Source organism: Pan troglodytes, chromosome 17, assembly GCF_028858775.2.
Source record: "Pan troglodytes isolate AG18354 chromosome 17, NHGRI_mPanTro3-v2.0_pri, whole genome shotgun sequence".
In the NCBI taxonomy this organism is placed as follows: domain Eukaryota; kingdom Metazoa; phylum Chordata; class Mammalia; order Primates; family Hominidae; genus Pan; species Pan troglodytes.
Genome location: NC_072415.2, coordinates 40,933,754 through 40,958,014, shown reverse-complemented (window position 1 = coordinate 40,958,014; position 24,261 = coordinate 40,933,754). Strand labels below are relative to the sequence as shown.

Here is a 24,261-nt window from a genome sequence, read left to right as displayed (position 1 = left end):
AGAAGGAGGGGAGGCTGTGGGAGTGGGTAATAACTGGGGAGGACTTCACAGCATCAACCTGGGGGAAAGGGAGGAGGGCTGAGGATGAAGGGTGTTCCCTCCTACTTCTGCCTATGTGTTAAGTGGCAAGATAAATTTTGAAAGCTGCTGTGAGGAGGAGCTACTGACTGGGTTTTGGGGTGTTTTGTACCCCACCCTCCTCACTTGTAGGAAAGCCTCTTTGCATTTAGACGTAATTGAACTGGAAGGAAGGAGACTGGCCAGGGAATAGGGGGAAAGAAATTCTCCCGTTGCTCCTCCTACTGTTTATCACTTGCCTCTGGACTGTCTTCCAAACCAAGCTCAGCTGCATCAAGGTGGCAGCAGAATACCCTGTGCAAGTGCCAGCGTCTTCTTAGCCGCTCTGTGCATCCCAGGCTGCCCTGTTATCTGGCCACCGTCCCTGGCCATTGGGACTGCTTCTGATGGCTCTGGCCTCTGCTGCCCCAGGGAGCATCTTCTGTAAGCAGCTCCTTTTCTCTCTCCTGGTGAGTAACAACCAAAGGATTAGGGAATTCAAGCATGTTACTACCTGCTTCCTCTCTGCAGTTTGGGCTTGAAAGAGACTAGGAGTGAGGATGGGAGGCAGAGAAGAGAGATTGGGGAAAACAAAAGCAGATCTGAGGAAGATTCAGGGAAGAGTTGAGAGGCTTGGGATTCAGGATGGAAAGTGTTCAGCTTACTTCTCAAGCACCCACTGCCAGAGTGTTAAAATTTTTCAAGGGAATCCCTCTTCCATCCTGCTGTGGTGTTTTTCTAAGAGTAGAGAAATGAATTCATTCTTTAGGCATTTGGCCCAGAAGTTTCTGAGGTTTACTTCTGCTACCAGTGATTACAAAAACTCATGTTATTTAACATGCTGAGTTCTACTAAGCTGCAAAAAAAGAGAAAGGATTCTGGGTGAACATGCAAATTATCCAGGACTTTTTGAATTTTACCCACGAAGCAGTTTAAGCAAAGAATAGTTTAAGAAAAATAACAAAAATGTGACTGTCATTGAAAATATCCTCAACTTGGCTTCCACTTGGGTTTTTAATAGCTTTGTAACTGTGTAAGGTGCTATTTTTTCTTTGGTGGTGAGGGAAGAGAGGGGGGTTATTTCACACATCCGTCCATCATTTCTGAGGTGTGAATTTCCTTTTTTTTCATTTTAGCAAAATATTTGAGTTTCAAAATATATTTTTAGAAATGGCAGGTATGAGGACAAACATTTTCTCCATGTAAATAATATACAATGCAGGGTTGATGGTCACCTTCTCATCCTGTAACTGCTTAGGGAGACGATAACTCAGATACCATCTTAAGTTAGTACAAGTTTGGTAAAATGTGGTAAAAATGTTCCAAAGGATTCTACCCACATTTCTTTTGCTTCTGATCCCTGTACTGCCTAATATCTCTTGGACAATTCATCTCCTGTTCATTTATTTCTGACTCTGAAACTGACTGAGAGGGTGTCACTAAGCCACTTAGTCAGTGATTTAACCTGAAGACGGGAATAGTATTTAATGAATGGAAAGCTTCAGTGGCTCTGCCTGCAGAGGGAGGACCATCAACATGGAATCCTAGGACAAGAAGGAAAGAAGATGGGGGTGGGAGTGGAAGTGTGGATATAACTATAAGAATGTCTCATATATTTATATATATATATGTACATTTATATATATATACACACACGCACATATACAGTCATGCTCTGCAAAACAATGCCTCAGTCAATGATGGACTACATATATGAGTGGTCCCATAGATTACAATGGAGCTGATCTGTATAGGTGAACCATTTTTTATCTTTTATATTGTATTTTAATGTACTTTTTCTATATCTAAAAATGTTTAGTTACACAAATACTTACAATTGCCTCCAGTATTCAGTAGAGGAACATGCTGTACAGGTTTGTAGCTTACAATAAGCTATACTATATACTATACACCTAGGCTGTACCATGGTGCATACCATGGGGCATACATATATAAATCATGGTGTATACCATGTAGGTATAACCCAGGTGTGTAGTAGACTATATCCTCTAAGTGTATGTAAGTACACTCTATGATGTCTGCACAAGGATGAAATCACCTAACGTTGCATTTCTTAGAATGTAAGCAATATATGACTGTGTGTATATATATACACACATACACATACATATATAGGTATAGGTATATGTACAGGTATATGCATATGTATGTGTACATATGTATACATATGTGTGTATGCATAGCCTAATTACAAAATGCTGTTTCCACATTGTATACTTAGACAACTATTAACAGTGTGGTCTATGCTTAGAAAGTTCTTTAAGTATAATTTAGTATGTTCCTTGGCATTAGGGATGAACATATTTAAAAAGTTAAATAAATACGAATGTCTCATGTTTTAAAAAGTGGTTTTTAAATTAGGACTAAATAAAAATGTGGCCTTTTAATTCCAGATTTCTGCCTAACATAGATTTTTGTAAAATTACAAACTATTTAATTAGACTGCTACAGTACATCTGGTAGACTTGAGTTGAGCTGGAAAAGAAGTGCACATCCTTAATATGGATGTTAATCCATTCTCTTTCCTCCTCGCAAGTAAATGGGTCCCGTAACTCTAGAATTCAGAGAAAAGCTGAAAGCTGATCATAAAATTGACCTACATGTTTCTGGAAAACCTAGCTCTACTCTATCTTATATTTAAATAATAAAAAATCAGTTATTTTGATAAAGAGGAACAAACAGAAAATGCCAAGAAAAAAAAGTAAAATATATTTTGAACCTATAGACATTTTTGAAATGATAGCTTTTCTTTTGTTTTTTTCAGATAGTGTCTATGTCTTTGAACTACCTAGGTTTTAAAAACAATAGCTGGGCCTTGAATTTAATTAAAAATCTTCACCCATTTGAAGGATACTCTCCATATTTTGACATATATTTCTTTTTAGATTAGTCATGTGATTTGAGATCATTTAGATTTTGAAGTTTTGGCCAAGTCAGCCTGAAAATTGATTTGAGAACAATGATTTTTTGGGGGCATTATTTTTCTGTGAGGTTAAAAAAGCCCTTAACAATTTTCTAGACTTCATCAACTACAACTTCAAATAGTAAAATGGTGATTAGAGAATTAGGACATATATGTAATTATGCATTTCAAAGTTAAGTATTTTCTTCATGCTAAAAATCGGAATGGCATTTATGAATGGTCTTAGAGATGTATAACTTCTATATAAAGTCAATGGTTTGTGAAATATTTTCTTGCACTGACACAGTATGATTTAGGTTCTAAGAACTACTATTCACTTAATTTTTTTCATTGACAAATAAATGACAGTGCTATTCCTAAAGCTATTCTCTTTGCTGGTTCCTTTTAAAGTGAGTATTAAAAATGTAAAGAATTAAATGATTAATTTGTTTCCAAAATTGGCAATATTTTTATCAATAAGAAAAAGCTACAATGTGAAAATTTGTGATCAAATTTAATTCCTGATATTTTTTCTTTTTTTTTTTTTTGAGGTTTTAACATTACTTTGCGATGCTTGTCAGAAAGTTTATCTTCGAGTTCCTTCTCATCTTCAGGCTGAAACACTTGTAGGCAAAGGTGAGAAACACTATTAACAGTTTCATAGTTGTAACTTGTCACATTTAGCTGCAGGCTGCTCTTGTAAAGTTTGGAATAAAAACCACATAGTAGCTACTTGAAGTTAAAATCGGATGTACAATAAAAGACAGGCTACTTGTTTTTTGGTAGTGGTTAGAAATAATTAAAATACCAAAGTTAGTTGTATACTTCTCTTGCCAAAAAAATTAGCAAACATCAGAAGGCTGAATTATCTTGGATTACGTCAAACAAAGCAAGGCACCAAAACCAGGAGCATATTCTAATTTGCATAAACTAATCTGCTGCCAAAATTTCAAAGCCAAGATTCTTCAATTGATTAGACGTGAAATGGATGTCTCAAAATCTAAATGCCCCCAATAAAATTTGTACTTGAGGTTGATTACAATGAACAAGTATCCACCAAGAATAAATGTGACATATTTCACAGAATAGCTTGTGAAAATCAAATAAAGTTTTGGTGGGTCTTAGTACCACAGCCATCTCTGAAGTATAAGTTGGTTGTTCTGAGCCCAAACATAAAATTTTTTTCATCAAGGTTTTTCACTGGCTTTGCATTCACATGTAAAAAATTACAAACTGAATACAGAAATGGTATCCTTTCCAAGCCAGATGTTGTTTTGCCCAGTGCTTTAAGGTTTGAAATTAATAAACAGTCCACACTCTAAAGACACATAGTAAATACACTAAATGTGTTAAATATGAATCTGTAAAGGAGGTAATTTGATAATAACCACAGCACATTGGGTTTACTAAACCTTGAAAGATATTACAGAAAGATTATTTGCAATATTACTGGGAAATATTACTTAAGAATAGACTGGTTTTCTTCTTATTTATTTATTTAGAGACAAAGTCGTGCTCTGTTGCCCAGGCTGAAGTGCAGTGGCGCTATCTCTGCTCACTGCAACCTTCACCTTCCAGGTTCAAGCAATTCTCCTGACTAAGCCTCCTGAGTAGCTGGAATTACAGGTGCACGCCACCATGCTTGGCTAATTTTTGTATTTTTAGTAGAGACGGAGTTTCACCATATTGGCCAGGCTGATCTAGAACTCCCGACCTCGTGATCCTCCCACCTCGGCCTCCCAAACTGCTGGGATTACAGGTGTGAGCCACTTAGTTTTCTTATTTTTGGCAAGATAGTTTTAAGTATCAAACTATTGCAAAAAGTTCAAAACCTACTGACATCATACAGTTATACCACTTATGACATAAAAAATCAAGTTTGTATACACATATATAAATTTATACACACAATAATTAAGAGTTCAAAGAAAAGAGAATAAAATCAGTGACACTAGGAAAATATTTTATTTCTTAAATTAATGTATGACAAAGGTAGTGGAAAATGTGACTCCATTAATATAATTATTTAATTTTCATGGCCCCCAAGTTTTAGAATAGCAGGTGCTGAGCACATTCCAAATGTAACCTCCCTTCTTCTGCTTCTCATGCATTAACTCACGGCTGTCATTCCTGTAAAACTTGTTCCACTCCTGTTTCATCTGACAAACTGCTGTGATATTTCTTCCCTGCAGTGAATCTGGAGGAGTGTCTCAAGTCGGCCAGCCTAATCCGGTCCAGTGACCCTGCCTTCAGAATTCTAGAAGATGGCTCAATTTACACAACACATGACCTCATTTTGTCTTCTGAAAGGAAAAGTTTTTCCATTTTCCTTTCAGATGGTCAGAGACGGGAACAACAAGAGATAAAAGTTGTACTGTCAGCAAGAGAAAACAAGGTATAAGGCAAGGGCTTAAGCAGCCTAGCACAGTAATATGCTTACGGGAGTCCTTCGTGTTTCATGTGTTTTAACGTGTTTCATGTTAAAATCTATGCTATTGAATGACAAATTTGTCTTTTCCACTTACAATTAGTGTAAATAAAGACTAGACTTTTAAGGAGTGGCAGAGCTATTTACAAACTTTTATAAAGATGAATGACTCTGTAGACCGGGAGCAAAGTAAGAATATCAAAGTTTTCTAATAGTGATTTCAAGTTTGGGAATAAGAACAAACCAACCTGAGGAGCAAGGACAAGACAGGGGCGGGTCTAAAACTCAGCGAAATGTGATTCAGGCTGGAGATGTGGGCTCCACCCTGTGCGGCTCTCTTCCCACTGATTGCGGGTTTGAGTCTCTCTTTAAAGAGGAGAAGAGACTGTTTAAAGCTTACTCCCATCTTACTAGAATATTCTATAGGGCAGCCCCTCTCTTCAGAGAGTGGAGGTGTGGCCAATCCACAGAATTGACTTGAATGTTTAACTCTAGGCTCATTTTCTTGCACTGAGTGGTAGAGATCAGTTCAGAAAGCAGGGAGGAAAAAGTTGCTGGAATTCACATCTCATTTTCAGCAAATTCACCACAATGAATTTCGTCTTATAAAACCATTTCTTAATAAATGATTCTATTTAGGAGAGGATTTCCCAACTAAATTCTTTTTGATTGTATGAACTCCTCTTAATATGCTTAAGACTTTAAAAATGTTATTTTATATCCACATTGTAAGATCCCCACATTATATAAAATCAAGTATACTTGAGCAAATGCTGACCTGTGTCTACATAGATGTATAAATGATTGTATTGTGGAGTGAGGGTTTTAACAGATTTTGGTTGTACCAGTCCTAGTGGAATAAAGTTGATCCTTAAATATTTATTAATGAATTATCTATTTTAGGGGGAGTTTATACTTTCTCAAAGTGGCATCTTTCCAAATGCCCTATACATTTCCTGGTGGTTAACTGAGTAAATAGAGAAATAGGTAGAACGGGGGAACATAATGTAGTCTGAGGGGTGTGTGTGTGTGTTTTATCAATAGAAATGCTTTGCTGACTAGCCATGATATTGTAATGTGTAACCCTTACATCTGCTTGTTGATGTATGTGTAAAATAATCACAGTTCCAAAAAATGATAAGCAATGCTACATTTCTTTGTTTCTTGTCAAATGTAGTCTCCTAAGAAGAGACATACCAAAGACACAGCCCTCAAGCGCAGCAAGAGACGATGGGCTCCTATTCCAGCTTCATTGATGGAGAACTCGTTGGGTCCATTTCCACAACACGTTCAGCAGGTGCATTTCACTTATTTGATTTTATATGTGTCCAAATTTTTTTTGTTCTTAAACTTTTCATTTGAATTGCACAGCATATTGAATCAGAGGTTTAAACTAATGGTACAAATAATGATCATCTATTCACCAGAACTAGGGTCCCATAGAAGTGACCCAGTATATCTTATTAATTTCTTACAGATATCATATTTAGAAATTTAGAAACAAGTTTTATATTTGGAGTTTCTGGTGCTCTTAGGTCTATGTCTAAATTCACCCAAATACTATGCCAGACTTGTTAACACTAATGTACAGAAGGCACACCTACATGTTTTGCATAGTTCAACTCTTGCTTAAACTAACACTCATCTTTTATAAAAATGACCTGTATTTCTGCTTAGCAAGTAAGATTGCCTCACTGCCACATAGCTGGATTGCAAACATAGAACAGTTTGAAATTTTGGAGTATAGTGGCATCAGCTCAGCTCACTGCAACCTCTGCCTCCTGGGTTCAAGCGATTCTCCTGCCTCAACCTCCCGAGTTGCTGGGATTACGGACACCCACCACCACGCCCAGCTAATTTTTGTATTTTTAGTAGAGACAAGGTTTCGCCATGTTGACCAGTTTGGTCTTGAACTCCTGATCTCAGGTGATTCACCTGCCTAGGCCTCCCAAAGTGCTGGGATTACAGGTGTGAGCCACTGCGCCCAGCCAAAATTTTCTAATTTTTGAGGAATTAATTGTGGAAGAAAAGTTGCTTTACTTCTAGTTTTATTATCACATAATTTTCAATTCCAAAGAATTCAAAATCACGGAAACTGTTACTATTATTTATATGAAGATAAGAATAAGTAGATAAAACTTGAAAAGTGTATTACTCTACATGTTTTATAGATATACAAATGGCAAAAAAGTTGAGATCAAATAAGCGACAGAATTTGTGGCTTTGCACAATGCAAAATGCAAATAAAAATTCGGAAAACATGGCAGATAATGGGCACCTAAGCAGAAGAAAGAAAGAATAGGAGAGTAGGAAAGAGGGGTAGTGGTAAAAAAATAAACCATCACAAGAGGTTAGGTTGAAAATATTCATCATGACATATTTGTTCTATTCCTAAATTATTACTGCAGATCCAATCTGATGCTGCACAGAATTACACCATCTTTTATTCCATAAGTGGACCAGGCGTGGACAAAGAACCCTTCAATTTGTTTTACATAGAGAAAGACACTGGGGATATCTTTTGTACAAGGAGCATTGACCGTGAGAAATATGAACAGTTTGCGGTAGGATTATTGAAATATTTATTCGTAATTATATCTTTATTACTGGCTCACTAATATTTTCAACTATGCTTGTTTACATATTATAAGAATCAATTATTTGATTTAATATTCAAGATATTAATATACAATATAAACTTTAAATTTCTATTCACTATTGATGAGAAAAACAGTGGATATAATAAGGGAAGTGAGAGGGGAGGTAAAGAAAATATAACGATGGAATTTTAAAGGATATATTTTGGTCTGTAATCCTGGAGAAATAACAAAGAGTTTTACTGAATTTAAAATTATCTGTAATAAAATGACTCAATTATTCTCAACCATGGCTGCACATTATAAGTCATGTGAGAACTCGAAAAAAAATACTGATGCTTGGGCCCATGCCCAGGTATTCTGATTTAATTGTTCTGGGATGAGATCCAGTCATCCAACGTGATTCTAAATGTGTAAGTGTTGGATCCACTGCCTTAGCCCCTTACATAGCTTTTTTTTTTTTTTTTGCATCCCTTTCTCTCACTATTCTTCAGCAATGAGATCCCTTAGTACCATTTTACTTCCTTAGTAACCCAGAACAAGTTTATCAATTCATTTGATTCTATCTTATCCTACCCAAAGACAAGACAATTCTAACTCTTCTGATAATTAAATCCTTTTGTTTCTGTTAATTTTATATAACTCTTTGGTGGACTGATGTCTCATCTGATGAAATGAGATATTCATAGTAGGTTTTTGGACTGGTGGTGAATAAAACTGATTAAGCATTTATTGTCTTGAATGATATAAGAGTATAATAAAGTTCTTTGCTAAAGGAGAATATAAAAATGAAACTTATCTCATACTTGGGCAGTTCAGAGAGTAATATCTTAGCAGACATCTGGAGAATGAGTAGTAGTTGGTGGCCACCTCAAGGCAGTTATGAAAGAAGTTAACAGTTGTGGGGAGGGGAAGTGGTAGACAAGTATTCCAGGAAGATGCATCAGAAATGGAAATATTTACTTGTTAAAAAGAAATCAACAACAACAACAAACCCTGGCTGAAGTGTAATTTGAAGCTAAGGAAGAGTGTGAAATATGAAGCTAGTAAGTACAAAATAGAGAGGGAAAGACCTTATAATTCATCCTAAGGAGATTAGATTCTATCCTAAGGATATCCTCCAAAGCAGTCTATAAGGTAGTGAAAAATTTGAAACTGTATAAATTTTCCACTTTAGATGTTTCATAATTAAATATAAAATTCATGGTGGGATTGTAGTGGCATATTTTCTTTATAATTTTATGTTCCCTTCCAAATTTTCTAGAATAAACATATTTTACTTCTAGTAATATAACACACTTTTACTTTAAAAAATAGTGTATCCAAGTTCTTACAGGAGAAGTAAGCTAAGCACCATTGCAATCACTTTGATCTTTCTACTCATAAACAAATAAATAATTGATAGTAAGTTCTCTGCTGCTTTTACAGTTTCTTTACTAGAGAAAAGATCTAACACTAGAAGTCACTCTTGAGGAGATATAAAAAGCTCCTACTCTGTATGTTGCAATATTCACTTCATTTTCAATTTTGCTGAGGAATTGTTTGATAGGGTTCTGTTTGCCAACCTGCTTTCTATCTTTGCTTCTTACTGTGATCATTGCCAGAGGGAAAAGGAGAGAACAGTTATAATTAAAAATAAGTTACTTTGCTATTTTTAACATTTAAAAAAATGTAAATGAATAAAATAGGTTGAAATTTATCCTCAAAGTTAAACTTTTAAATAATTTCGCCTCAGAATTATCCATGTTTCTGTAGGTCCCATTAACACAGTTAAGTTTGAATTGGCATTAAGAAACACCACTTGCAAATTAGTAAAATTCATTAAGTGAGGTATAGCAACAAGATGTAAACCTGATGCAATTATAAAATCACTTGAAGCAGGATAGAATAGAAGACTTCCCTGTCAATACAGAGGTTAAAATAAGATAATATGTTTTTAACGTAATATACTTTAATAATAGTTTAAAATATTGAATAATGTATGTTTCTGGGAATTGGTAGATCCTAAGTATCTGTTCCTTTCCTTGTAGCCTCAAACAAATCACAACCTCCTAGAGTTTGCTTTCTTCTTTGTTTATGGGCTGCTAGTAGCTGTGTTCCCAACCTCAGTAGTGTTCTGATCATTAAATGCCGTAATGCCAGTGATACCACTATGTAAACTGTAAAAGTTGTTGAAGATATTCTAATGGTAGATTCAACAATACACATGTTCTAGAATTTTGTCCTTAAACCTGGGAATTTTCATGGAATTTCCTAATTCTTTGGTTTTATATAAGCCATATTCATGTTAAGTATTAATAATAGATTATTTTTATTTGAAATAATTTGATTTCATAGATTTGGGAGTAGTAGCCATAGGTCTAATTCAATACATATTCAAAGAATAGTTATATAAGAAGGGAACTTTCTTCAACAATTCCAAGTGATGCTGTGAAAGCAGCTGCAAACTTCCTTTCTCTCTGAGTGTTGGGGATAATCTGTACCTTTGGAAAAGTTAGCTTCAATCTGCTCCTTTCTTACCTATTCCTATTCAACCAGAACCTTACTATCTTTTATTATCTTGTTTTTTGTTTTTTGTTTTTTTTTTGATATAGGGTGTCACTCTGTCTCCCAGGCTGGAGTGCAGTAATCCGATCTCGGCTCACTGCAACCTCTGCCTTCTGAGTTCAAGCAATTCTCCTGCCTCAACCTCCCGAGTAGCTGGGATTACAGGCGCCCACCACCACGCCCAGCTAATCTTTGTATTTTTCGTAGAGACAGGGTTCTACCATGTTCGCCAGGCTGGTCTCAAACTCCTGGCCTCAGGTGATTCACCCACCTCGGCCTCCCAAAGTACTGGGATTACAGGTGTGAGCCACTGTGCCCGGCCTCTTGTAATGTTTATTTTCTCTTCTGGGCACACAAGTCGATTCATTCTCTTCATATATGTGCTGTTAATTCACATTCTGTACCCACTCAGCTTTGGTGTTACTGCTCTCTCCTTTCTCTGCCACATCTACTGAATGCCTGCCACTGTAAGGCCAAACTCAAGTCCCTATTTCTGTCAGTAGCTGTTTGCATTTTTCCAAAGATGACAGCAATTTCAGCAATATATAGTGTGAAAGGGCTAAAAGAGATGAGATTCTTCAAGCTATAGAATAATTCAGAGGAAACTATATCGCAATAACACGCACATGACACTAAATAACCCATTATAACCTAGCTAAAAATACAACTAATAATATTCTAAATTATTTTTTATTGTAACAACACTTAAGTATATTATTATTGCTTTTAATACAGAATGATGGATATAGTAATAAAACCATTACCTCTATTGAGTTTTTTGAAATTGTTGCTTTGTTGACTAAATAACATATTTATAATGAGTTACTCTATCATATGAACATAAGTCAATTCTCCTAGAGAGTTAGGCTCTGTTTTAATGATGATTCCAATTTTGATTTATTTTGGAGATACTTGGTTCATTATTAGCACAATAAAACAAAACCAGGATACTACCTGAAATAAAATCACCAACTCTGAGTCAACGGAATGTGAAATAATATTTACTTGTAGTCAAATAACAAAAATATTATTTCAAATTACAAATGAGCATATGGTGGGAAGCAGATGATCTTCATTTCCATTGAAGAGAAAAACTAAGACAAATTAGTCTAAATTATAGCAGTGTGGACTTAGTAGGTTGGATAAGGAGACTTGTTAATACCATTTTAATGAGGTAGAAAAATTCATTACAAGAGATGCAATAGAATCTTTATGACAATTTTTACAGAAGGATAACTTAAGGCGTAGTTTGTCTTCCTAAAAGGAAAGATGAGTAGAAATGAATGCAAAAAGCTATTTATGGAAGACTTACCCAAGGTAAAGCACTGTGTTACTGTGTCAGGTACTTCTAGGATACACATATCAGTAAGTCTCAGTCTTCAAGCCTGACAGCAACTGTAATCTAATAGAGATATAAAACCATTTTATAGTTTTATCCAGCTAAAATATCAAAATGACAGCATTTTAAGGAATAAAAATCCACATCATCTATACGAAGAGAAAGGGGAGGATTGTTAGGAAGGGTGACTAATGTTGATACCTGGATGTGCTGGTAGTGATGATGATAATGATGATGTGACAGTGGTAGTGGTGCTGATGATAGTGGTGGTGGTGACGGTGGCGATGATGATGACGGTGGTGGTGGTGTTGGTGGTGGTAGTGGTAGTGGTGATGATAATGATAATGGTGATGATGGTAGTGTGGTGCTGATGGTGCTGATGATGATGCTGGTGATGATGATGGTGGTGGTGGTAGTGGTGGTGATGGTAATAGTGGTAGTGGTGATGATGGTGGTGGTGGTGATAGTGATGATAATGGTGGTGATGGTGGTGATGATAGTGTGGTGATGATGATAGTGCTGCTGATGATGGTGGTGGTGATGGTGGTGGTGGTGATGGTGGTAGTGGTGATGGTAATAGTGGTAGTGGTGATGATAATGGTGGTGATGGTGGTGATAGTGTGGTGATGATGATGGTGCTGATGATGATGCTGGTGATGATGATGATGGTGGTGGTGGTGGTGGTGATGGTAGTGGTGATGGTAATAGTGGTAGTGGTGATGGTGGTGATGGTAGTGTGGTGATGATGATGGTGCTGCTGCTGATGGTGGTGGTGATGATGGTGGTGGCGGTGGTGATGGTAGTAGTGGTGGTGATGATGGTAGTGGTGGTGGTGGTGATGGTAGTGGTGGTGGTGGTGGTGATGGTAGTGGTGGTGATGATGATGGTGGTGGTGGTAGTGGTGGTGAAGATGGTGGTAGTGGTGGTGATGGTGGTGGTGGTGGTGATGATGATGGTGGTGATGGTAGTGGTGGTGATGGTGGTGGTGGTGATTGTGATGATAATGGTGATAATGGTGGAGATGGTGGTGATGGTAGTGTCATGATGATGATGGAGCTGCTGCTGATGGTGGTGGTGATGATGGTGGTGGTGGTGGTGATGATGATGGTAAGTGGTGATGATGATGGTGGTGGTGGTATGGTGAAGTGGTAATGATACACTGCTGTATTCCGCTCCTGAATTTAGAATTTATTGATAAATAAGATATAGAGATCAGACTGATGGAAGCCATAATGTAAGTTTTGTTACTGAAAAATACCACCTGGAAGTTACTTGGAGAAAAATGAGTAGGAAGGCAGAGAGAACATGAATGGTTATTTTAATACATTCCATTCCAGAGTTTGGAGTGTAAATTCTTTCCTTTCCAGGTTAGCACGAACAGTGAACATGAAACGTTGTCTTTTAACACAATAATGAGGATTTTGTGGTTAATTTAGCAGTTAGTGGGTAAATCACTGACGAGTCTGATTAGTGAGTATCGTGGTTAAAATTGTAAAGCACAATAAAATCTGGCTTCTGAGGCCACATCGATTAGAACAGGGAATGTCAGAACAACTGCAGCAAAGTTAGTGAGTCAACATATAGAATGCATTTGGAGTCACCTGAAAATGATGGCAGTGGGAATAGAAAAGAGAACATGCATGACAGACACAAAAATGCCAAAATCTCTAGAACTTGGCAACTGACTACTAAGGCTTATGAGAGAGAGGGAGGAGTTTAATGCCTGGAATTTTAATCCTAGTTCACTTAGAAGTGGTTACAGTAGGGAAAATTAGAAGAGCTAGTTGTGGTAAAAAGCTGAGTTAATGCAGAATTCACTTTGGGTAGGTTTAGTTGTTCCCATGAGGGATGAAAATCCATTCAACAACTATTTGCTGAACACTTACTATGCACAAACCACGTAAGGAGGGTGTAGGAATAATTTGGAGTTTAAAGGGAAAGGACATTAAATACATACTGGCTGTTGGGGACAAGGCATTCATTTTGAAATGGAATTTCTGATATGTATATGCTTTTATTAACATTTTTATTGCAAAGAAATACATGCTTACCATAGAAAAATGAGAAAATATAGGTAAAAAACATATAATTGAGTTCCTGAAATAGTTGTGATGTCCATTTATTTGTATGTATATATACATCTGTACATAAATAGAATTGTATTTTTATAAACTTTAAAAACACGTGTTAATAACATAGTTGGGGAAAATCTACATGCATTCTAACAAGTAAAACAGCATGCAGTTAATTCAGAGAACAACTGGAGTGCATGGTGCTTAGAGTGGGAGAATAATGAGCAATAACGCTGAGAGGGGATTGAAATCACATGGCAGGCAGAGACTGCATCTGTGGGTTATCTCTCTATTGCATCATTTCTTAGTTACGGGTCTTTGGGAATGATTTTTTTTTTTTAATGTTACATTTTCCCCCACTGCTAGGCTTACTTTTGTGCATAATTTGTGGTCTGAGAATACATTGATGGTATTTTCTCTTCTTTCAGTTATATGGCTATGCAACAACTGCAGATGGCTATGCACCAGAATATCCACTCCCTTTGATCATCAAAATTGAAGATGATAATGATAACGCCCCATATTTTGAACACAGAGTGACTATCTTTACTGTGCCTGAAAATTGCCGATCCGGTAAGTTCACATTTTATTGTAGCATGACAAGAAGACTATTTGACATTTCATAAGTATTATAATTAAAGATGTTTATGTTTTATCATTGCATTTTATGCATTTTCTGGTATTTCTGATTACACACACTTTTTTTCCCATTAGGAATTGATGTTATATGACATTGCTATTAAGGGTGGTAAATGACTCTGAGCAAACTTTCTTAAATTTAAGCATATTCATATGATAAAATATTATACATTTTTCCCTTTTATATCATGATTTTATAATTCTGGCAGCATTTATTTGACTAAATTCTCTCCAGGGTGGGGTTGTTGCTGAAGTTGGTGTTTGGTTTACCAATGCATGCTTAGAAAGTCTGGAGTGAAGGAAATGTTGCTCAATTTTGCCGTTAGGAAAAGTTGTTGTTCAGTATAAAAGGGACTATACCCAGAAATCCATAGAGAATATTACAGGGGATTTACACGTGGGCCAGGGATCATTTTTTCTTCCAACAAAGTAAGATGTTATTTTTTCATTCATTCATTCATTCAGTGGTTTTTTAAAAAGTGTCATTTAAGGATATATAGAAGCCTAAATGTAGGAAAAATTCAACTTTTCCTTCAAAGCAAGAAAAATACTCCAAAAAAAGTGATGTAATCAAACATACAGGAATGTCTATTTTATGGTGCCAAGGAATTTTTTTAACAGACATTTGAAATTCAAAGGATTTGACTTTTGTACGCTATGTATGTGTAGTACCAGTTTATATTAAAATCTTATAATATCAGTGTTGTTTTCCTGAATTCTCTTTATTAAATGACTGTTGGGTATTAGCTTTCATTTTAGCCTAGCTTTGTAACCAGCGTTTAGGATGATGGCAATTTTAGGAAAACACTAGATTTTTGCTTCCATTGAATTCCTTATTAATATTTTAAACACAATTATGTAGAACATTTTTAAATGCTTGACTTTCAAGGATATACTACATAAAACGTTCTAGTTTTATGAGATTATATACTTCTCAAAGGAAAACCTTTCTGTGCTCATCTTGCTACCCACATATAGAAGGCAGCTAATTGATACATAAAGTTACTAACTGGTTAGATTAGTACACAACAGATCTGAATGTGCAACAGACAAATGCCATTCATATTAAATATAAAGATATTTTATATTTTTACCATGTACATATGTGTCACAGGTGCGTTTATGAAACAGTACATAATTTGAATCTTTATAAAGTTTCAATACATTTTCAAGGAACCAGAAATATATTATGGCATGGAAATATCGATCTGATAAATAAAACATATACATTGCCTTTTTTGGCATATCTTCCAAACAAAATGAAAAAAAAAAATTAAATTGATTTGATGCTATGTGCAGCCAAGACTGTGACCCAGGACTACTAAGGGGTGTAACAAGACTGACTAGTTTGTTTTAAAATGTTGCAAGAACAGTTGTTATTTCCTGTGGCCTCCTCCATTCTGTTTCCATGTACGTATGTGTGAATAATATTGCTCTTTCACAATACTAATGCAATGTGTCTAATACTCTCATGTCTGGACTATGAAGCTTGTCTAAATGATACACAGACTGCTCCCTATGATTTTGTCTTGCATATATTAATAGTTATTTGTATACATTAATAATTTATCACATTTATTAAAGTACAAAAGCATAAAATATTTGTTATTACATGAAAAGATGTGGTATTCCTCTGATTAACTTTATCAAGTTGGGTTATAAAAGAGACAAGGTATGCAGAGAAGGTCCCATTCAAAAATGGTCCATGAACACTTATATGCCATTGGTGAGAATGTAAATTAGCTCAGCCCCTGTGGAAAGCAGTTTGGAGATTACTCAAAGAACTAAAAACAGAGCTACTATTTGAGCCAGCAATGCCATTACTAGGTATATACCCAAGGGAAAACAAATCATTCTACCAAAAGACACTTGCACTTGTATGTTTGTTGCCACACCATTCACAATAGCAAAGACATGAAATGAATCCACGTGCCCTTCAATGGTGGATTGGATAAAGAAAATGTAGTATACAAATGCCATAGAATACTATGCAGCCGTAAAAAAGAATAAAATGACGTCTTTTGCAGCAACATAGATGCAGCCGGAGGTCATTATCCTAAGCAAATTAACACACAAACAGAAAGCTAAATACCACATGTTATCACTTATAAGTGAGAGCTGGACATTGGGTACACATAGACACAAAAATGAGAACAATAAACAATGGGGATTCCAAAAGGTGGGAGGAAAGGAGGAGGGAAGGGGCTGAAAAACTACGTATTCGGTACCACATTCGCTACGGGGGTGGTAGGATCATTAGAAGCCCAAACCTCGGTATCGCACAATATACCCCTGTAACAAACCCGCATGTGTACCCCCAAATCTAAAATTAAATTAAGTTAAATTTAAAAATAGCCCATGAACTTAGAGAGAAAGAATTTCAGAACTACTCTTTCTAAGGGTAGTGTGGGAACTGTTCTCATCTATGTAGAATATGAATCATGTTATTCACAGGGGCCACCTAACTGAAGTTCCCGAGTAAGGGAGGCTTGGAGACATTTAGAACAGTTTCACATTCGTCAACTTAACAGTAGAACTAATCTACTTGTGGTTTGGGGGAGAATTTGCTACAGCAATGCCTTGATTTTATTTTGTTTATAATTCAATTATATGAGTAGAAATTTTTGACACTTTTGGATTTATCTAAACAGGAACTTCAGTGGGAAAAGTGACCGCCACAGACCTTGACGAACCTGACACTCTCCATACTCGTCTGAAATATAAAATCTTGCAACAAATCCCAGATCATCCAAAGCATTTCTCCATACACCCAGATACCGGTGTCATCACCACAACTACACCTTTTCTGGATAGAGAAGTAATGATGATTAATTAACTATCTAGTCATTGAACTACATTTAAACTGAGAATGAACTCCCGAGAGAAGTTGCAATATGGCCAGTCTGGCCTCCTTTCTCAGCATGCTTCTGTAGGCTGCGGTTAGGGCTTCTCTGGAGACGTCCTCGGTCCTTAGAGATGTTGGGAAAGTACCATATATTAGTCAGGGCCTCACTTGAAATCACTAACCTGATTTGATTTGTTGATGATAAAATTGCTTTACATTTATTTTATTTTTGTTTTGAAAAATACTTTTATCTGGCTCCAATATGCTTAACTTTTTAAATTCATAAACTTTGTTGTAGCAACTTTGGGTTCACAGCACAATTTAGTGGAAAGTACAGACGGGGGCCAGGCGCGGTGGCTCACGCCTGTAATCCCAGCACTTTGGGAGGCTGAGGTGGGCGGATCATGAGGTTAGGAGATGGAGACCATCCTGACTAACACCATGAAACGCCGTCTCTACCAAAAAAATCCAAAGAAATTAGCCGGGCTTGGTGGTGGGCGCCTGTAGTCCCAGCTACTCAGGAGGCTGAGGCAGGAGAATGGCGTGAACCCGGGAAGCGGAGCTTGCAGTGGGCCGAGATCGCACCACTGCACTCCAGTCTGGAGCGACAGAGGTTCCCATATATTCCCTATCCCTCCCAACACACATAGCCTTCCCTGCTATCAACATCCTGCCCCACAGTGTTATATTTGATACAACTGATACATTTATGTTGACACATCATTATTACACATCATTATTACCTAAAGTCCATAGTTCTCACATTGTGGTTCACTCTTGGTGCTATATATTCTATGAGTTTGAACGAATGTGTAAAGACACGCATTCATCATTATAGTATCATCCAGAGTGGTTTCACTGCCCTAAAAATCCTCCTACTGAGGATTATTTTGCTTCTGTAGTGCTTCTCCTATTGATACCTTCTTCTCTCTTAATTCCTGGCAACCACTGATATTTTTACTGTCTCTATATTTTGCCCTTTTTTAGAATGTCATATAGTTGAAATCATATAGTATGTAGGCTTTTAAGATTGGCTTCTTTCATTTAGTAATATGCTTTTAAATTTCTTTCATGTCTTTTTAAGTCTTGATAGCTCTTTTCTTTTTAGCACTGAATAATATTTCATTGTCTGGATGTACCAGTTTATTTACCTACTGAAGGACATCTTGGTTGCTTTCAAGTTTTGGCAATTATAAATAAAGCAGCTTTAAATTTTAAAATGTTATATTAGACACATCACCTTTCCATTGTACCAATCAGCCAATATCTTGTTCTGTACTTTATTTTTTTTTTAACAAAATTATACGTAAAAGGAATATTTGGGCCAGGCACAGTGGCTCACACCTGTAATCCCACCACTTTGGGAGGCCGAGGCAGGCAGATTGCCTAAGCTCAGGAGTTCGTGACCAGCCTGGGCAATACAGTAAAACCCTGTCTCTACTAAAAATACAAAGATTAGCTGGGTGTGGTGGTGGGCGCCTGCACTCCCAGCTACTCTGGAAGCTGAGGTAGGAGAATTGCTTGAACCTGGGAGGCAGAGGTTGCTGTGAGCCAAGATCATGCCACTGCACTCCAGCCTGGGTGACAGTGAGACCCCATCTCAAATAAATAAATATATAAAAGAAAAAATAAAAAAGAATATTTGTACAATAATCATGCCTAAATAAGTGGTTGTGAGAATTGCAAGTTATAGGAAATAAAAGTGTTCATTAATGTAATTTTTTCCTTTTTTTCAGAAATGTGATACTTACCAGTTAATAATGGAAGTGCGAGACATGGGTGGTCAGCCTTTCGGTTTATTTAATACAGGAACAATTACTATTTCACTTGAGGATGAAAATGACAATCCACCATCTTTCACAGAAACTTCTGTGAGTATACCTCTCTATTCATTCATCTAGATTTATCTACTTTTTCAAAAAACATGTCTAGAATTTGGTAGCTCTGTGAGATCACAAAGTTTGACAGTTTGATTTAAATAACTACTACTTACAAATAACATAGGGATAAAAATATGATTTCTGTACAAATAATTGAAGTACTAGTTATTTCTGGATGCTAGGGAAATAACCATGCTCTTGGCTACCGAAGAGCTTCTTAGCCCTAGACGTAGCTCCTGTGTTAAACTTTTTTTTTTTTTTTTTTTTGGTGTTAAGCTCTGCTACCAGATTCCTTGGCATTAAATCTTTATGTAGGGTGAAGGAGGAGAGGCTCTCTCTCTGGTGTCCTTTACATTTCAACTTCTTAAGATGAGTAAGGAACTAGCCTACGGAGACAGTAGTACAGGCTGGCTCACAACTCCAAACAAGCTCTTCCTGTACCATGAGTAAACTTTTCCTTAGGCGGTAAACAATAAGATATATATATAAATATTATATATATAAATATATATATGTGTGATGTGTGTGTGTGTGTACACATATATATATTTATATTTTTATGACAATAGTTTCAGGAAATGGTTCTCCTTTCCTGAACTTTTGATAAATAACCTTTCATTTTTTCATTAACTTATTCCAGAGCACAAGTCAAAGAAGGAAAAACCTGCAAGTACAGTGATAGACATGTTCATGTAATTTCTTACATGAATCCCTACAATATATGAGGATATATTTTACCTTATATTTCATATGAGGAAATAGAAAGTCTGTTAAGTCAAGATCTCATACTAATAAACCATATACAAGGAATAACCAGGATTCAAATCTAGGTCTATTACGCTCCAGTGTCTATCATCCTCCTATATGAATTCACCTTCTATCTCTAACAGATTCAATTTACTACTTCTTTTAGTCTTTAATATCTTATGCTTTTGTAATAATATTTTTGTGGAGGGCTATTGTTTAATGTCTCAAAAAAAAAAGGGAAAACTTTTCTGCTAAAGGTTTGCAAGTGAATCAAAAGTACATTTGGAAACACTGGTGTGAAAACAATTCTCCAGAAATAAGAAGCCAACATATGTTTATAATTACCTACAAGTACTGAGTGTTTAATATATTAACATAAGGCATTTATTAAGTGTTTACTGTGTAAAAATGGGAGATGATAGACTGTAAATATTGTAGAGGTGCAGAGAAGAGATAAATCTGAGGTCTAGAATGATTAGGAAAATTATCTCAGAGAAGTTCAGAAGATAAGACTTGGGGTAGCCTTTGAAGAATGGAAAAGATATGAAAAGGCAATTCAGGAGGAAAGAACTAAGCTACGCATTAAATTTGTAAAATGTTTCCCCATATAGTGATGGCAGCTTTTCACATCACTTTATTTATTTTTTCTTTAAATACGTGTTTTAGAATATAAAGCTACATTGTCAAAGTTGTAAATTGATAATAATAAGGGGCAATTCTTTCAGTATGTTACAGAAGTAGAAGAAAACAGAATTGACGTGGAGATTTTACGAATGAAGGTACAGGATCAGGATTTGCCAAACACTCCTCACTCAAAGGCTGTATACAAAATCCTACAAGGAAATGAAAATGGAAACTTCATAATTAGCACAGATCCAAATACAAATGAAGGAGTGCTGTGTGTTGTCAAGGTAAACAAATAAAATAATCAGGCTATGCTTTAAAATATCCTAACTCACGCACTGATTTTAAGAAATAATTCTTATATGTATATGACTAGACTACTGCAGTGCAAGGCCAAATGATTTATATTGGTTTATATAAACTTTGTTGTTTCTTATTCTCTTACCCTAATTTTCTCTCTTAGAAGAAAGTCATGTCAGGTACAAAACTCATTGTTCTCTATATGAAGAAGACCAAGACAGAGAAATATTGAATACTGAACCAGATATTTGCTTTAGAAGGGGTCTTAGACACTTACTTGTCCAAATTTCTTTTTTATAAGAACACACAAAAGAAGAAAATGGAAGAATCACTATTTGAAATCAAGCCTCAACTTTTCAACTCCTTTCATGTTCATATTATATTTTATTTTTACCTCTCTATGATGTATTCTGTAAGAGAGACTATCGAACTAAATATTCAGCAACTTTTCCCATTAATCCCCCTATATTCCAGGTAGCCATTGCTTTGGATTTTTTAAATTTAATTGCAATTACTGGTTTCTAGGATGATTACTTTAACTGGACCTAATTCTTTTTTAGTCCATCTATCCATAGCTCTCATTGACTTCTTGCATAGCTTCATTCATTAATTTCTTAGAGACAGTTTAAGTCCTCAGAAGGTTCAGGCAGACATTGTGTTCTCCTGATAAGATTTTTAGAAAATATTCTTTAATTATTGTACTGTCTACTTTTTCTTTCTTTATTTCTTTTTCTTTTCTGGTTCCTAGGTTTTTTTCCCCTTGATATTTTTTTCACCATTTAAATGTTGTTTTAGGATTCTTTCTAACTATTCATTTTAGGACTGTATTAGTTTGTTTTCACATGGCTGATAAAGACATATTCGAAACTGGGAACAAAAAGAGGTTTAATTGGACTTACAGTTTCACATGGCTGGGGAGGCCTCAGAATCATGGAGGGAGGCAAAAGGCACTTCTCACATGGTGGCAGCAAGAGAAGAATGAGGCAGAAGCAAAAGCAGAAACCCCTGATAAAGCTATCAGCTCCTGCGAGACTTATTCACTATCACGAGAATAGCACAGGAAAGACTGGCCCCCAAGATTCAATTACCTTGCCCTGGGTCCCTCCCACAACAGGTGGGAATTCTGGGAGATACAAATCAAGTTGAGATGTGGGTGGGACATAGCCAACCATATCAAGGACCAAGCTCTTTCATCAGGAACTAAACAGCCTGAAATATAATGTGCTTTGAAAAGGTGCTGTTAAATATCATTCTATCTTTTGAGTCAGGCATAGAGTAACTGCTGTATTATAGCCAAATTTCTATCTAAGTATTGTATATACTTAGTTTGGAGGCAATTTAGTTGTCACTGTTATCCCATATAATAAGCAGTAAAATAATTTGAATTTTTTCATACACTTATCTTGCATTTCTATTAATATTTAAACTTATAATGAAAAAGGCCGAAGGCAAGATCTTCCAAAAGAAAAATGAGAAGAAAAATGGGTTGAATCTGAGAATCAACAATTTTGCATTTGGCAATGTTTGTCACTTTAGGAAGCTAATTGTTGGTCTTTAACTGTATTAGACCTAACTTTAGGTTACATTTTAAATGTAAAAATGATATTCCTTTGTAGGAAAATTTGAAATTAGAAGTCTTATATATGTTATATATTGACTTATTAAAGTATGCTTATTTAACAGCCATTGAACTATGAAGTCAATCACCAAGTTATTTTGCAAGTTGGTGTAGTTAACGAGGCACAATTCTCTAAAGCAGCGAGCTCACAAACTCCTACAATGTGCACTACAACTGTCACCGTTAAAATTATAGACAGTGATGAGGGCCCTGAATGCCACCCTCCAGTGAAAGTTATTCAGAGTCAAGATGGCTTCCCAGCTGGCCAAGAACTCCTTGGATACAAAGCACTGGACCCAGAAATATCCAGTGGTGAAGGCTTAAGGTGATGTACTTTTCAAAAAGCTCCTTAATTTTAATTGTGATGTAAATTGTTTTTAAAGTTATGAATGTTTTATGTATTTTTCAAAATGACAGATTTTAAGATCATGTCCCTTCTTTGATTTGACCGTTCATATTTGATTTCTAAAAATTAGGTATCAGAAGTTAGGGGATGAAGATAACTGGTTTGAAATTAATCAACACACTGGCGACTTGAGAACTCTAAAAGTACTAGATAGAGAATCCAAATTTGTAAAAAACAATCAATACAATATTTCAGTTGTTGCAGTGGATGCAGGTGAGTGCCATTTTCTACAGATAAAATATAAATATACGACATGTTTTTAAGGAAACCTTGTGGTGAAATCTGTTTATTTCTAGACAAAACATAATTCAAGCAATGTTTGCATTTTTATTGTTCATGTTATTGGATATCACCCAATTTAGGCTTCAGTGCATCTATAATGCAAAGCTATGAGGTAGTGAATGGCCAAAGCTTAAGGCTTAATTATATCACAATAAATTTAAATGTAATTACATCACAATTAAAATTAAGGTCTAAGGTTTCAAAGATGATCTATATATTATTAATTTCTGCTGAGGAAATGGTGGCATACTCAAGGATCACCGTTTTTTTTCAGAAGTACAGGTTTAGATACATTATGATTTGAGCTTGCTGAAAGGGTTCAACACACCTAAAACAGTTGGGTTCAAAGTAAGTTTGTTCTGAGCTTCTCTTAATGGAGAACAAATCATTTATCCTATTTTATAAAGCAATGGTCAAACAATGACTTAAGTCTTTTGTGGTGATTTGCAATCTTTTACCAAGGTCAATTTTAGAATCAATTCTGTAAAGAATGTCCTCCAAATATAGTAAAGTAGTGATCTGGAAATTCTTTTGAACATACAAATTTCTATCAGTAAACCACTTGTTAGTATGTTTAAATATATATTTATAAATATGCTTTTAAATATTTGCTATCATATGTATTTTTATATACATGTACTATTATGCTAATGTATACATCATAAAAATATACAAAACATATTAAAAGAGGATGATAAAAATATAAGTAGAAGCTACACTCTTCCATTTTATCATATTGATGACAAATTTACCATAAATTTTGGCAAATTGCCATAAATAATAAAGATAAATGAACTTGGGCTTTTATAACATAGCCTATTCTTTTGACTACCTGCCTAATCCAAGAAAGTTTCCACTCTTTTTACATGCATATGCTGGATGTTCAAAACAAACTAGCTGATACAATGCTATGGGTTTTTTTTTTTCCTGTGTCTATTGCATTTCTTTAGAAGGAAT

General features: G+C 35.6%; 1 protein-coding gene across 1 annotated transcript in view; it reads left to right on the top strand.

The window, feature by feature from the left end:
* Nucleotides 1-214: 214 nt before the first annotated feature.
* DSC1 (desmocollin 1) overlaps nt 215-24,261 on the top strand; it is a 35,266-nt gene continuing 11,219 nt past the window's right edge. The window contains exons 1-11 of the mRNA XM_512078.6: nt 215-527; nt 3,532-3,616; nt 5,173-5,375; nt 6,586-6,705; nt 7,817-7,972; nt 14,392-14,536; nt 17,254-17,420; nt 19,184-19,318; nt 20,800-20,985; nt 22,682-22,941; nt 23,093-23,235. Of these exons, the coding sequence (XP_512078.4) occupies nt 465-527; nt 3,532-3,616; nt 5,173-5,375; nt 6,586-6,705; nt 7,817-7,972; nt 14,392-14,536; nt 17,254-17,420; nt 19,184-19,318; nt 20,800-20,985; nt 22,682-22,941; nt 23,093-23,235 (1,663 nt within the window). The 5' untranslated portion in view covers nt 215-464. The remainder of the gene's footprint in view (nt 528-3,531; nt 3,617-5,172; nt 5,376-6,585; nt 6,706-7,816; nt 7,973-14,391; nt 14,537-17,253; nt 17,421-19,183; nt 19,319-20,799; nt 20,986-22,681; nt 22,942-23,092; nt 23,236-24,261) is intronic.